The sequence below is a fragment of the Chiloscyllium punctatum genome, chromosome 45 (assembly GCF_047496795.1).
Source record: "Chiloscyllium punctatum isolate Juve2018m chromosome 45, sChiPun1.3, whole genome shotgun sequence".
Taxonomy (NCBI): Eukaryota; Metazoa; Chordata; class Chondrichthyes; order Orectolobiformes; family Hemiscylliidae; genus Chiloscyllium; species Chiloscyllium punctatum.
Window position 1 is genome coordinate 51063681 of NC_092783.1, and position 16641 is coordinate 51080321.

General features: G+C 41.5%; 1 protein-coding gene across 1 annotated transcript; it reads left to right on the forward strand.

Annotated features, from left to right (window-relative positions):
- Positions 1-6937: 6937 nt before the first annotated feature.
- LOC140467413 (pepsin A-like) lies at positions 6938-15860 on the forward strand. The gene is made up of 9 exons (XM_072563755.1): positions 6938-7016; positions 7114-7276; positions 9135-9252; positions 11264-11382; positions 12082-12281; positions 13786-13905; positions 14037-14181; positions 14904-15002; positions 15161-15860. Exons 1-9 carry the CDS (start codon positions 6961-6963, stop codon positions 15305-15307), a joined length of 1167 nt encoding a protein of 388 aa, XP_072419856.1. The 5' UTR covers positions 6938-6960; the 3' UTR covers positions 15308-15860.
- Positions 15861-16641: the final 781 nt, after the last annotated feature.

Sequence of the window (16641 nt, forward strand, 5' to 3'; positions counted from 1 at the left end):
AACAACTCACCAGAACGAAGGACCCAATACCCAGCATGAGCAAAACCAATGTAGTGTACAAAATCCCATGCAAGGACTGCACAAAACACTACATAGGACAAACAGGACGATAGCTAATGATCCGCATCCATGAACACCAACTAGCCAGGAAACGACACGACCAGCTATCCTTAGTAGCCACACACGCAGATGACAAGCAACATGAGTTAGATTGGGACAACACTACTATTATAGGACAAGCCAAACAGAGAACAGCCAGGGAATTCCTAGAGGTATGGCACTCATCCACAGATTTAATCAATAAGCACATCGACCTGGACCCAATATACTGGCCACTGCAGCGGACAGCTGGAACTGACAACCGGAAGCGGCAGATTCAAACCACTACAAGTGGCAGAGGAAAGATCACAGAAGCCCTTCACAGGAGGCTCCCAAGCACTGAGGATGTCACCCAGACAGGGGACGAAACGTCTGCAACACAAATTCCCAGCTTGGCGAACAGAACCACAACATTTGATAATGTTCCCCAAGGTAGGCTCATCTGTAAAGTCAGAGGCATGGGATACAGAGGGATTTGGCTGTCTGGATTCAGAATTGGTTGGCTGACAGAAGGAAGAGAGTGGGTGTAGATGGAAAGTATTCTGCCTGGAGGTCAGTGGTGAGTGGCGTCCCACAGGGCTCTGTTCTTGGGCCTCTATTTTTGTAGTTTTTATAAATGACTTGGATGAGGCGGTTGAGGGGTGGGTTAGTAAATTTGCCAATGACACATAGGAGGTTCCATTGATAGTTTTGAGCGCTATAGCTGGCTGCAGTGCAGCATAGACAGGATGCAGAGCTGGGCTGATATATGGCAGATGGAGTTCCACCTGGATAAATGAGAAGTGATGCATTCTGGAAGGTCAAACTTGAATGATGAATATAGAATTAAAGACAGTATTTTTGGCAGTGTGGAGGAACAAAGGGATCTTGGTGTTCAAGTGCTTAGGTCCTTCAATATTACCACCCAAGTGGATAGGATAGGTTTAGGGTGAGAGGGGAAAGATATAAAAGAGTCATAAGAGGCAACCTTTTCACACAGAGGGTGGTACCTGTATGGAATGACCTGCCAGAGGATGTGGTGGAGGCTGGTACAATTGCAACATTTAAGAGGCATTTGAATGGGTATATGAATAGGAAGGGTTTGGAGGGATATGTGCCGGGTGTTTAAGAGTTTAAGAGATGCGATGTTTTGCTGCAGCTCTACAAGACCCTGGTGAGACCACACTTGGAATATTGCGTCCAGTTCTGGTTGCCTTATTATAGGAAAGACACGGAGGCTTTGGAGAGGGTGCAAAGAACGTTTACCGGGATGCTGCCTGGACTGGAGGGCTTGTCTTACGAAGAGAGGTTGACTAAGCTCGGCATTTTCTCACTGGAGAGGAGCAGGAAGAGAGGTGACCTGATCGAGGTATACAAGATAATGAGAGACATGGATAGAGTCGATAGCCAGAGACTTTTCCCCAGGGCAGGATTTACTGGCATGGTGGGTCATAGTTTTAAGACATTAGGAGGAAGGTATTGAGGAGACGTCAGAGGTAGGTTCTTTACGCAGAGTCATAGAGTCATAGAGATGTACAGCATGGAAACAACCTGTCCAACCTGTCCTTCGGTCCAACCTGTCCATGCCAACCAGATATTCCAACCCAATCTAGTCCCACCTGCCAGCACCCAGCCCATATCTCTCCAAACCCTTCCTATTCATATACCCATCCAAATGCCTGTTAAATGTTGCAATTGTACCAGCCTCCACCATATCCTCTGGCAGCTCATTCCATACACGTACACACTCTGCGTGAAAAAGTTGCCCCTTAGGTCTCTTTTATATCTTTCCCCTCTCACCTGAACCTATGCCCTCGAGTTCTGGACTCCCCGATCCCAGGGGAGTCTATTTATCCTATCCGTGCGCCTCATAATTTTGAGAGTTGTGAATGCATGGAACGCGTTGCTAGCGGTGGTGGTGGAAGCAGAGTCTTTAGGGACATGTAAGCGACTGCTGGACATGCACAGGGATAGCAGTGAGTTGAGGGGTGCGCAGGTTAGGTTATTTTATTTTTAATAAGGAATAATCCTCAGCACAACATCGTGGGCTGAAGGCCCTGTTCTGTGCTGTACTTTTCTATATTCTGTGTTCTTTAAGAAATATCTTTCTATTTCGTCCTTAATAATGGAAGACTTTGATGCTGCTAACTGAGGAGGTTGAAAAGAGGGGAATTGATGCACTCTGCTCAAGGGTAGTAAGAATATTGGGGACTAAAGTCTTGGTCCAGACATAGAGTCATAGAGATGTAAAACACAGAAACAGACCCATGAGTCCAACTTGTCAATGCCAGCCAGATATCCTAACCTAATCTAGTCCCATTTGTACTATTTAGCACAAATCCATCTAGACTTTCTGTTCATTTAACCATCCAGATCCCTTATAAATGTTGCAATTGTACCCACCTCCAGCACTTTCTCTGACAGATCATTCCATATATGCACCAACGTCTGTGTGAAAAAGTTGCCCCTTATGTCCGTTTTAAATCTTTCCCCTTTCACCTTAAATCTTCGTCCTCAAGTTTTGGCTCCCCACCCCAGGGAAAAGACAGGATATTCACCCATCCATCTCACTCATGATTTTATGAACTTCCATAAGGTAACCCCTCAGCCTTCTACACTCCAGGGAAAATAGCCTCAGTCTAATCAGCTTCTCCCTACAGCTCAAACTCTCCAAATCTGGCAACATGTTTGTAAATCTTTTTTGAAGTCTTTCAAGTTTCACAACACCTTTCCAATGGCAGAGAGATCAGAATTGAATGCAGTATTCCAATGTCCTGGACAGCTGCAGTATGGCCTCCCAACGTCCATATTCAGTGCACTGACCAATAAAGGATAATTCAGCACATGATGATTTCACAGGAGATTGTGTATTGGATTTAAAGAAGTTATGTTGATCATGAAGAATTCAAGATGGAATTGAGTTATTCTGATGCATTGGTTAATTCCTCTGTTGTTTCATTAAGGTTAGATTAGATAAGATTAGATTAGATTACTTATAGTGTGGAAACAGGCCCTTCGGCCCAACAAGTCCATACCGACCTTTTGGAGCGCAACCCACCCAGACCCACTCCCCTACGTTTACCCCTGCCCCTAACATTACGGACAATTTAGCATTGCGAATTCTCCTAACGTGCACATTTTTGGACTATGGGAGGAAACCGGAGCACCTGGGGGAAACCCACGCAGACATAGGGAGAACGTGTAAACCCAACACAGTCAGTCACCTGCGACAGAAAGTCAGATAATTTAACTTGCGGGAAACAAGTGACATCGTCATAAATGACCTTCATGTCAAAGTAACAGCTTTGGTATATATAGATCCTTCTGCCATTCACAGCTCTGAACGATTTCTCTGTCCTTGTTGGGTCAGTGCATGCAATAGATATGCATTGGAGTAAGATAGCGTAAGTTAAATAATGTACATTTCAGGTTATCATGTGGGGGAACAGTTGATAATCACGTGTAATGACTTTCATTTCACCTGAATATGAGCACATGAATTTGGAGTACAATTAGGTTAATTGATTTTCCTATCCTATTCCACCATGTGAGATCCTGGCCGATCTGACTGTGCCCACAAGCACACATCACCACTGAACTCTGATGACCATGTTAGTCCAGAATCTGCTTTTGCCTGATACTTTCAAAACTCTACTTTCCTTTGAAAGATTCATCCCTAATCCCTGTTTTAAACGGAAGACGCCTTATTTTTACATTGTATCTCCTATTTCTCATATATCCCATATTTTCAGCAACCTCCATGTCAAATTCTCTCTGGGTCTTGTGTTTCAATAAGACCACTGTTCATTCCTCTAAACACCAGTGAATACATTGGGAGGAAACCATCCCCACATTGAGACTTCACTCCTTTGTAATAGGTGACAACATTCATTTGCTTCCTAAATCACTTGCTGCATCTGCAAGTCATGTCGCAAGACAGCCAGGTCTCTCTATAATTCAGAATTGTGTAACCTTTCTCCTTTAATTAACATGCTGCTTTTCTATTCTTCCTGCCCACATGGACATGTTCACATGATACTCCATCTGCCAAATTCCTGCTTACTCGCTTCAATTGTTCACATATATTTACTCAAATTCTCTCCATAGCTATCTCTCAGTCATCAGCAAATCTAACAATTTCCAGTACCTCCATCCAAATCCTTCAAAGAAGTGTAAACACTTACAACCCAACATGAGTTCCTTTGGCACACTGTTTGTCACATCCTGCCACCCTAAAATGACCCATTTATGCCAACCCTCTGCAAATGATTAACCAGCAAATACTCGCTCTATACTAATATCTTAGCCTCTACACAGTAACCAGTGATTTTGAATTGCAGGCTTTAATGGAGTACCGTGTCTTGGAAGTCTAAGTACAGTATATCCACGAGTTCTCATTTATCTGCGTTGGATATTGCTTCCTCTAAAATATCCATCAGTAAGTAAAACATGATCTACATTTCACAAAACCACATTGACACCCTTTAATTGCATTCAGAATGTCTCAGTGCCTCACAACGACTTCCTGAAAATTAGATTCCAGCGTTTTCCCTCTGACAGATATTCGGTTCGTCCGCAATTATCCTCTTTCTATCTCCGTCCTTTCCTGAGCAGAGCAGTTGTTATTAACTGGTCCTGAAGAAGGGTTACTCAGTTGAAATGTTAACTCTGGTTTCCCTCCACTGATGCAGCCAGACTGTGACTCTCTCCTGCAAGTTCTGCTTTTGCTTCAGATCTTTAGCATCTGCAGTTCTTTGTTTTATTTCAGAAAGTTGAATCCTGCCTGGATTGCTGTGCTTTGCTCTACTGCATTCTCTCAAAAGGTGATATTACTCCACCTCGATGTCCTCATCTCTTCAGTGAACTGCCACCATTCTCCCAGCTCATAAGAGTCCATCACATTCCCTTATTGCCTGCTTCAATTGTGCTCAGCACAGCATCTAACATTCTGCAGCACACCCTGTCTGGAGTATACTACAAGGTCACCCCAAACAGACACAACCTTACCTTCAAGAGTCCTGCTATCACCTGCTCCACTATTGCCCTGGTAAAAGATTGGGCTGCATTGTATCTACCCTCAACCTCAGGATTGGAATCATCAACCACGCTTGCAGAGAATATCTCTCGTTTTCCTGCAGCCATCCTTGTAGGGCATGGAATCATAGAATCTGTGCATTGTGGAAAGAGGCCATTTGACCCACCAGGTCTACACCGATCCTCTAAAGAGCATCCCACGCTAACCCTGTAACCCGCATTTGCCATGGCTAACTCACCCAGCCTGCACATCCCTGGACGCGACGCGCAATTTTGCAGGCCAATGCACCTAAACTGCACATCTTTGGACAGTGGGAGGAAACCGGAGCACCTGGAGGAACCCCACAAAGGCAGGAGGACAACATGGAATCTCCACACAGACAGTCACCCAAGGTTGGAATCGAACCCAGGTCCCTGGCACTGCGACCAGGCAGTGCTAACCGCTGAGTTATGGTGCCACCCCATGAGGTTCTGAGTGTTTTCATGGAAACAGCCAGTAGGATTAACGTTTACCGCAGCTGTCACCTTTAGAAACACTGAAATAAGGTGGCCACCTATCCCTTCCATGTTATTAGTCTAGATCCAGCAGTTGGTATGATTCTGTGACAGTGTTTTGGGATCCCCTCAACCTGAGATGACACTGCACTTCGCACACCCAGAGGAAATGGCATTAAGAACTAAAGACTCTGGGCCTCCTGTACCTCCTGCACATCCTGAGGGGAGATTCAGCAGTGGCCTCTTCCTGTGGAAGCTGTTTAACAATTGCTAGAAGTTGCTGCTGCTCCCAGACTTTCTGGAACATCTGTGCTCTCCTTCCATTTGTTTGTGCCCTTGTTACATTGCAGCCACGCCAACAACAGTCCCTGCTGTCGTTTGCAATGTACCGGTGAGGAGATTATCTGAAAGAAAACTGGTCATTTGCAATGTGAGCAGTCACCATGCTCATCACTCACAAATGACTGTTTAACATCGTTCTCCATACAATGGGACATGGATCACTCCAACAAGAAAGACCATGGGATGCCTCTGCATGGATGTTTGATGAAGGACTTTATTCCAATGAATGCAGAACCACTCAGGGTCATGTTAGGAGAATGCGAACCAAGACCTCCTCCTTACAGTGACAAACCACCCAGGAAGACATGGTACACTTAAAGTTCAAGGTGGGAGGAAATCAGTCCCACACCTTCTGTACCTGAGGAAATCTTATATTATCTTTGTGATTTGTGGCCCACAGATTTTCAACTTTTAAGATTCCATCTGGTTCATAGCGATGACTATATTCAATCTGCAGAGGTCAAGATTGCTTGAGATCAGGATTTGCACCCCGTTCCGTTAGACAATCCACGCACTTCACATGCACAATATCGTGATAGCAGATGGCCTCAACTTGCACTGTCGCTATTTACTGACGATGCCATTGCCCTTGAAGGACTTTACAGTACCCATAGGTCATGCCCATGTGCTCCGTCAGATGCAAAATATATGGAAGTTGTGAGATTGGAATTTTCTTAGCTCGAACACCATTGGACTGAAACTGATTTGAAATTTATTTATTTTTACATTATCAGTGATAAGGCATTAATTGCAGAACACTAAATAAGCTTTGCTTTAAATCCAAACTTTCGCAATTGACTATGACTGAAGTCAATGAGTGCCCTTCATTAATGAGAGATTACATTTGAGAGAAAACAATCATGACTACATTAATATTTACTTCTCATATTGAATGATCGTATTGGAGGCCTCGTGACAATGGAAAGGTTTGATTACAGTCAGTATAAATGTTGCTGCTCAGACACAACACTTCAGATTCTGACGAGTCTCTGAACCAACCCAACTGGCAATATGAAGTGGCTACTAGTCGCCCTCGCTTGTATCCAGCTCTCGGAATGTGTGATCAGGTTGGAAATTGACACACGACGAAAGAGAACGGATAACCTGACAGCGAGGAAGAATAAGACATGACAAAATTTATAACTTTTGTTCTTTTCTTGGCAGAATACCTTTGATTAAGGGCAAATCTGCCCGTGATGTTCTCCAGGAGAAAGGGCTGCTGGAAGAATTCCTGATGAAACATCCATATGATCCCTGCTCAAAATATCAAGTGCCCTACTGCAGCCAATCTCTGGATACAACGGAACCAATGATTAACTACCTGGATGTAAGTCACCTGTCAACAAAAAAAATACATCATAAACTATATTTGTTGAAGCTTCTGCATATATTTTCATCTTCCATGAGGCTTGTTGTTAATCAGGGTAACAACTGAGTAGATAAACTGTGCTTTTGGAAGAATTGATGTTGTTCTTTAACCTGCTATAATAAACAGCACAAAAGCCTAAGGATGGGGTGTAAATATCAAATGTGGGCTGTTGACAGATGCTGAAAATCTCTTGGAGAAATATGGATTAGTTCAGGACAGCGAAGTAAATTGATTGAATTTTTTAAAAATAACAGGTTGTCAGAATGTGTGGACGAACTAAAAATCATTTGACCAAGTGCCATATACCAAGCTTTCCAATAAAGTTAAAGCCTGTTGAATGAAATTAGCACTATGGATATAAAGTTGACTGAGTGACAAGTAGTGAAGTGTTGTGATGAGAAGTTATCTTTTTCAGTCCGTGAGAAGGTATAAGATTGGTTTCCCCTGGGATCAATATTTAAAGATCTTGGTCTATTTCAATGATCTGTACTTGGATGTGCAGGGCACAGTGTCTAACTTTGCAGGTGAAACAAAATTCAGACGTAATGGGAACTGTGAGAAACGTAGTAGTCAAAATGAAGAGGACAGAGATAGTTTGCTGGATTAGGCAAACACTGATCAGATGAAATTTAACATAGTTGTGTGAAGTTATACGTTGCAGTAGAAAGGGCAGAGAGACAATATGAAATAAAGAGAGTACAGGAGTTAAGAGATCGTATTGTACACATGTACAAATTGTTTGAAGGAGGCAGAACTAATTAATTAATAAGGTACATGGGCTTTATAAATAATTGCACAGAACATAGGTGCAAGGAAGTTATTGTATAAAACACTGATTCAGCCTGAACTAGAGCATTATGTCCATTCCAAACACAATACTTAAGGAATGACACATTAGAGAAGGTCCAGAAAAGATTTACAAGAATGGTTTCGGAGGTGACGAGGAATCCCAGTCACAGGGATAGTTCACACGGGTGCAAGCTGGGACTGTTCTGTGTGACGAGGATTGAGTCAAAAAGAAATTTGTTGGAAGATTCTGAATCATGAAGGATCAGGATAGTGTGGACAGAATGGAAGTTCCCCATTGGAGGAATGCTAATTAGGAAAGTATGAAATGGAGTTTGAGGAAAAACAATTGAGCACAGCTACTGACTAGGATCTCCCATGCACTGCTTAACAAGGTGGATGGGGCTACTTCAATTGTAGCTTTCAAAATGAAACTGGAGAATGAACAGAATAAAAATGCTTACAGGATTGTGGGGGAAGATAGTGGAGGAGGACTGCATGAGTTGCTGTTGCAGTGAGTCAGCAAGACATGCTGCAATGAATGGCCTTCTGCTTTGCTTGTAACTATTCTCTGATTGTATGGAGCTTGATGCAGAATACCAAATCCAATCTAAAGTCAAAGGTTCTGTTGCAGTGTACGAAGTTACTGATGACGCCTGTTCTCACCAATGGTCGATATTACAGTATGCACTTAATTAACTGCGGTAGGGCTGCTGGCTGGTCTAGTATAACAGTTTGGCATTATTTTTAACAACAGTTAGATTTGAGATATGATTTGAGATCAAAAGGGTGAAAATTGAAATGTAACATCATCTTAGCAATGGGATATATTACTCAGCAAAATAACAGAACAGAAAGATCGCTTATTCTTCCAAACTAACTTGACTGCTTCTGTGTCATTTATTTCATAAAGTGGTTATAGGGGGGATTTATCTTTGGTAAAGGGTATAGATTATAACAAGATGAATAACACACGTTGCTCACTATATTCCCAGTTGATAAGTTGTGCTCTTCTCGTTCTCGTTGACAGTTGTCATACTATGGAGCAATCAGCATTGGGAATCCACCACAGAGTTTCACCGTCATCTTTGACACAGGCTCATCCAACCTCTGGGTCCCTTCAGTTTACTGCTCTGCACAGTCATGCAGTGAGTAAATGTTACTGTCGATTTAAACATGTTTCCCTGCATGACCACTCTTCTTGTTGAATTCAGCTGTAGAACAAGATTGAAAGAGAATGATACTTCTTGAATATTTGTATCTTAGCTATGAGCTTTGTAAACCATCAAAAGGCTTGGAAAGAAATTTATTAGTATGCTAATTTCTTGATGGTTTTAGCAACGGCTTCCTCAGGAAATGGACAAACGTTTGAGTGAACCTGCTCTAAAAACCTAACATTAATTTAAAATAATTACCAGTTTGTACTCCAAGGTAAGAGGTCTCGCTGCTTTCATATATCTTCACTTCATGTGGGACGGAAACTCCAAGATTGATTCCACATGAGAAATTGCTGGCTATGGAACGTGCATCTATCACACAGAGAAACAGGTTGACTGCCAACCTGGAAATATGATACGCCTGATAGTAAGTGGTAAGAGCTGAAGACCTTCCTGCTCAGCCATCCTGCAGAAGGCAATGCTGGAACTTTGCCTATTCGCAGGAACAATCCAAAAGATGTGTATAGTCCAATGTTCAGAAATGAGGCAAGGATAGAAGACAAAGAGATGGATGGGCAGGAACATTGCAGGAAAAGATAGTGCTGTGTTTGAAATGAAAGTTCAGATTGAAAGGCTGAAAGAATGTAGAAAGTCTCTTCAATGTTATAAATAAACGAAACAAAGTAAAAGTGTCATATGAAGGTGAATTCTTCTTGACACTATGTCCTGGAATCTCAGAAAAACTTTCAGTCTTTCAAATTCATGTTGGTCTCTGTGGTGTCAGTGCCATTCCTTGCTTCAGCACCACAGCTCCACTGGTTGATTCCCTTGAAATCCCATCAAATTTCTTTCTGAAGTAATTGATCAGTTTGATGACCGTCACCCTCGTAGGCAGCAACTGCCAGGTCAGTACCACTTGCGGAAAGAAAGGCACCTCCTGATATCCTTTTGCATCTCTTGCTCAAATCCCTCAATCCTGCCCCTTATCTGATTAGCTGATGGCAAAAGCTTTGCTCAAACTACTTGTCTAAAATGTCACAAGAAATTCTCATCTTCTTCAGCTACTCATAGAGTCACAGAGATGTACAGCACGGAAACAGACTCTTTGATCCAACTCGTCCATGTCACCCAGATATACGAACCCAGTCTAGTCCCATTTGCCAGCACTTGACCCAACCACCTCCAAACCTTTACGATTCATATACCTATCCAGATGCCTCTTAAGTGCTGTAATTGTACCAGCCTCCACCACTTCCTCTGGCAGCTCATTCCATACACGCACCATTCTCTGTGTGAAAAAGTTGTCCCTTAGGTCCCTTCTATATCTTTCCCCTCTCACCTTAAACCTATGCTCTGTCGTTCTGGACTTCTCCACCCCAAGCAAAAGACCTTGTCTGTTTATCCTATCCATGCCCCTCATGATTTTATAAACCTCTATAAGGACAGCCCCCAGCCTCTCACGCTCCAGGGAAAACAGCCCCAGCCTATTCCACCTCTCCCTATAGCTCAAATTCTCCAACCCTGGCAACATCCTTGCAAATCTTTTCTGAATCCTTTCAAGTTTCACAACATCCTCAATTTCCCTCAATGCCCAAGAGAATATCCCCAGCTTTTGACCAAACATAGTTCCACCCTGGAAGAATTCTAGTGTCTAAGTGTATTTGATTATTGTATTTTTAAGCTACATCAATTAGGATGCTAACTGAAGGGCATCCCCCAATCTACCAGAATGTATATATGTGGGCGAATGTATACATGCAAGCATATTCCCGGCTCAGAGAACCTTATCACACATGAACACAAAATCCCTTTCAGGATCTCTCCTCAAAGGAAAGGCAACAGGTAAACATGTATAAAGGTTCAGGAATTTGGAAAGGATTCTTAGTCAAAACTGAAACATTTTTCAAATAGATTATTTTATTCGCACAAATCTCTCTTCCTGTGTTCTCTTAAATGCTCAAACATTTCTTATTAATATCATGACATGTATGTTCTGTTACAGCAAAGCATCACAGATTCAATCCCAGTGCATCTTCAACATACCATTCAAACAACCAGCATGTATCTATCCAGTACGGAACAGGCGCCATGAATGGAATATTGGGATATGACACTGTCAGAGTAAGTCAATTGTGAACTTATCAAATAAATCAAATGACACAACACTGATAATTAGTGTCTAATGTTACATCTAGAAAGTGCAGACATTAAATTCTTTCAGTCCAACTAATGTGTTGTTTCAATTAGAAGCCAAGACATTGTGTGGATACGCAATGAGAAATTTGCAGAGTGTGTGTCAACTTGCAAGATAATGCTTTGAAATAAATCTTGTCTGAATCCCTCACTTTAGAAATTTAACAACGGTGTTTCCTACATTCCCAGCCAATCGTGCCAATTCACATCCTTATGTCGATTGTGTTGGATATGGAATATCACATAGTTTGTGTATCTGCCATAGCAAAGCAGTAACACTCTGAATCGAAAAATTGCGAGATCAAACACAGTTGTATAAATAATACAGACCGAGTGTACTGGAGTTTTCTTGGTTCCCAGTGAACTGAATGGAAATAACCACAAGCTACTATTCAAGCAGTGACATACATTTTCTCCCTCATTGTTTTTCCAAAATATATCCACAAGCCAGTATTGCTTTAAAAGGTTTTATTGTCAATTTATCTCATTGGTGTTCATTATTACTGTGTGGGTGTTGAGAAGCCTACTTGACACGAACTGTTGAAGCAATTTATGGGGAAAGTTTAATTCACAAGACAATGTTTTGCTGAATTCCTCAGGTTTTCTCACTTGACCTTATCTTCCTAGATTTCAAACATCAATATCCACAATCAGGAATTTGGTCTCAGTACTAGTGAACCCGGTGGCTTCTTTTCCTACGTGAAGTTTGACGGAATTCTGGGCATGGGCTACCCATCTCTTGCAGCATCAGGAGCTACAACTGTGTTTGAGAACTTAATGTCTCAGCATCTGGTGGATGAGCCTCTCTTTTCTGTCTACCTGACCAGGTAAGCACTTCTCACATGATTCTTACTGTATGTCCCTGAATGAAGCATGAAGTGGATATTTTCATTGGCCTTGGAGCGGGTGTAGTCCGTTCAGCCCTGTGAATGTTTCACTCAAAATACCTATCTTGCCTGAACTATGAATATCCTTTTTCCTGTGTTAGGATGTCATGAAATCAAACTCAATGGTGAATTTGAGTGACATGCGAGAGTCAATTCTATAGTGTGGTACAATACCTCACACAGGGAAGACCGATGTGCTTTTTGGTTCCCAATGTGCAGTTGATCAAAGGTTCACTCGATTATTCCCTGAGATGAGAGGGTTATCCTTTGATGAGTGGCTCCGTAAATCCATTCTATATCCATAGAATATTCCATGGAATTCAGAAGACGGAGAGGTGATCTCTTTGATGTTCATTGATCAGTCGCCTGTCACCACTCCCTATGATTAATTAAATACAGGTGTAGTCGCTTAGAGAGAGAGAGACTGAGAAAGAAAGACTGTAACTTTGGTTGGCAGTTGCAAACATTGGAATAGATGCTTTAAGTGCAGTCGAATTAAAACTTACACTGCATGCCTGGAAAATGGCGTATCACTTCTATATTTCTCCAAGGTTGAATTTCTCGAAAGATTCACAAGTCATATTGCCGGGTAGAAACCGTTCATAAGTATTCCCTCTGAGCTGTGCAATCTGGAACACAGTGGCACGATCCCAGGGTTAATGGCCAGTCATTTTGGCTGAAATGTTGTGGATCGTATCAAATCAGAGCATCTGAGCATCTTGCATCTGCACATGACAGTTGAGAATGCTCCATTGTTGAGAAAACTTAAGGCTGAGATTGAAATATTTTTTGGTTCAGAAAATAAAGTACATGCTATATTTCTACTGAGTTCCTACAGCTGCTGATTACAAGTCTTGCTCGGTTTGTCTGCAATATTAAAGGCACTTTTTTTTAGATTAGATTACTTACAGTGTGGAAACCGCCCCTTCGGCCCACGAGGACCACACCGACCCGCCAAAGCGTAACCCACAGAAACCCATTCCCCTACATTTACCCCTTCACCTAACACTACTCCAACAAATGAATTGATTCTGGGGCATTTGCAGCTATCTTGATGATGTGAAATGAATGCATCAATTCAAATGCATTCTTTCAAAGTGATTTCATTTCAACATTGAATCTTTTCTCTGGCGTCACCAACCCAATTCTGAATTGAAAGCAATAAAATCGAACAGAGCACAGATTATAACCTGTTTATTTAATTGAAGAGACATAGTTTTTCGACTTGAGCAGTTAGTATCTGATGGAATTGGTGGTGTTGCCCAGAGTATTTATGGCAAGCTTATTCTCAATGACTTTTGACGAGTGAATTATGAAAATGATGTTGATACAATACAGGAAGTCTAACCACTAAGTATTAAGTTCTCTAAACCAAAAATATGTTGATGGCAATGATGTTTTTCTTTGCTTCTCAGCTTGCTTCTGATTCTTCTATGTTTTACAGACAGGACGGTGCATCTGGAAGTGAAATTGTGTTTGGTGGAATTGACTCAAGTCACTACACAGGTCAAATTCACTGGGTTCCTGTCACTTTTGAGGCCTACTGGCAAATCCTCATTGACCGGTAAGTGATTACCCCCATCCACAACCAGGATCGATACTTTGAACTGACTCAATTTTGTATTGTTCATTTAGCCCAATCAGTTTGGGAGCTTTTGAATGTTTGTTAACTCTTGATTCATTTCTCTCCCTCAGGGTGACAATCAATGGGCAGGTTGTGGCCTGCAGTGGAGGTTGTCCAGCCATTGTTGACACTGGCACTTCTCTCCTTGTTGGTCCCAGCACACCCATCAACAACATTCAGCAATACATTGGAGCAATTCCAAGTTACTATGGCCAGGTAGAGATGGCGTGTTTTAATACACTTCTAACATTTAAGTTATTACAAAGTGCAGATGAATATATTTGCAAAAATGTTGCAAATTCTCATTGACAATTTGCTCAACAAAAGCCTATCAGTTTCTAGCAGCTTGGGTGGAGGGACAAAGATGCAATTATTGGAAGTACACGTTAAATTAATTCTAATAATGATGTGACAATTGTCACTATAGTCAGCGTACACCTTCAGAAATTATGCAAAATGCATCAGTATTTGCAGTAATATTCAGGTAAAGAGACTTTACATTTTTGAACCTGCACATTCTAGGACAGAAGTTTCTTCTGAAATGGAGTGCAGCATTAGAAGGAAAAAAACATTTAATCCAAAAACCAGTTCTCACTTTAATGTTAAGATGAACACAAATATTCAAAACAAAAGAGAAATTGCTGGTGAAACTCAGCAGGTCTGGAAGCATCTGTGGGGAGAAAGCAATGATAACATTTTGAGTCCTGTAACTCTTCAACAAATATTCAGAAATATTAATAGTTAATCCCAGAAGGAAGTAAATTACATCCTTAAAACTGGCATTCCTTTCATTAATCTTTCACTTTTATTTGTGCATACAAATTGCGACACATATTGTGTTCTGTAATGATGTTAGGGTTATGTTATTGCGCCATGATTTTTTTTTATAAATCCTTACATAGTCACAGTGACTGAATACTGTCTCTGTTTCCTTGCAGTACACCATAAACTGTAACAATCTGTCTAACATGCCCGATGTGGTCTTCACAATCAATGGAGTCGACTTCCATCTTCCTCCACAAGCCTACGCTTTGCAGGTATGTTTTTGGACAACTATACTGTGCTAGAATATACCTAAAATTTCAAAAGATTTAATGGAATGCATTGAATATATTTAATCCTCTTCACTAATGTAATGCTCACTAAAGGTGATGATGATATGAGCCAGTGTTAACTGTGCTTGTTTTCCTTACAGAGCACTGACAACAACCAAAGAAGCTGCATGAGTGGATTTGGTGTTAGTGGTGGAAGCCTCTGGATTCTGGGAGATATTTTCATTGGGGAATATTATTCCATTTTCGACGTGGGGAACAACCGTGTGGGCTTGGCTAAGGCTGCTTAATTCCTTCGTTTACTTTCTCATTAAAAACACACCCTGATCGGTATTTCTGAGTTGACGTGCAGTGATCACATAGTACCCCAGCACTGCAGTTGTCACATGGCTGCACAGAGTAATGGAGCAAGTCTTCATTTCTTGAATGACTATGAGTAAAGTTATACCATTGGCAATAGCCTGTGGACTGTGCTCAGCAGTGCTCCACATTAACTTACAACAAATGAATGTGAATAAATCCCTTGTCAGGGTGGGTTTTTAAAGAAACAGACTAAGGACACTGGATCTGGATTCGAAATGGGAACATAGAGACAGTCTCACTATTCCCACACTTTGATTGTGTAGCTCTTTTTCTTGGTTCTTTCTTGGCTCTGACACTCGCTGTGATAAACTCTTGGAGCTGTGATACTCTCCAGAGACGTGCAGGTTTCTGTTGAAGGTGGACATTGTCTGCAGCGAAATCTGAGTTGGTGTAAGTGTGATCTTAACACCACCTTCTCTGGAATCTTCTCATTACAATAGCTTCTAAAACTATATAATATAATAAAATGATGAAATGCAATTGCCCAGTTTTCTGTCTCTTATTCCTTTTATGTCCAAATGCACAGGCGTCAGAGTGCATTTCACATCTGTGTTGTTTGCTGTAATGATTGATTCATTTCGTAGTTTATCACATGCCAGTAGACATTTTGTCAATCCTGGGAGACAGTCTTGTTCATGATTGTGCACGGAAAGTTGGACGGATGAGGACTAGTTCTGATTCCATTTATGTCTCAGAATAATTTCATTGCAAATTCCCAATCTTTCAAGCTGGCACTCACAGTTCCACTTCAGGGTAACTTTTAGTGAACCCTGGTTTAGAAATTCTAAGATGGCCAGCAACGCTCCCCAGATTTCTGTGCAGAAATCACCCTATGTTTTCAGATCACCAGTCACTGTCTCCCGATAAAAGGTTAACCACTTCCTTTTGAGAACGTAGATTTCCTGTTTCACAATGCCAATATCAATTTAGGATTTCTGAAAGAGGATCAGAGGCATCGAAGGGCAGGACAAGTAACAGCCAGACTGATTGAATACGCTGATTGAAGAAGAGACAGGGACAATAATGGAGGAAGTAAAACTTTGCCAGTGCAACTCACTTTTACATCAATGAGTGAAATACAAAAATAAATTTGGAAGATGTAGGTTAAGAAAGAATCATAATTATCATTGTGGAGACTTTCAAAACATTTGATGAGAATTCTACACATTTTAAATGCTCTTCTATGTGAATGTATCTCTGCATTTGTAGAATCAGTTTTTCAGAGCCAGAGATGCAAATAAATCAGAATGTAAGGCATAGA

Bases quoted from the DNA above. Each gene is read 5' to 3' on its own strand.
- LOC140467413 (XM_072563755.1), top strand. From the start codon at position 6,961: ATGAAGTGGCTACTAGTCGCCCTCGCTTGTATCCAGCTCTCGGAATGT. The intron at 7,017-7,113 runs GTTGGAAATTGA...TTTTCTTGGCAG, and splicing joins CTCTCGGAATGTGTGATCAG to AATACCTTTGATTAAGGGCA. The intron at 13,906-14,036 runs GTAAGTGATTAC...TCTCTCCCTCAG, and splicing joins TGGCAAATCCTCATTGACCG to GGTGACAATCAATGGGCAGG.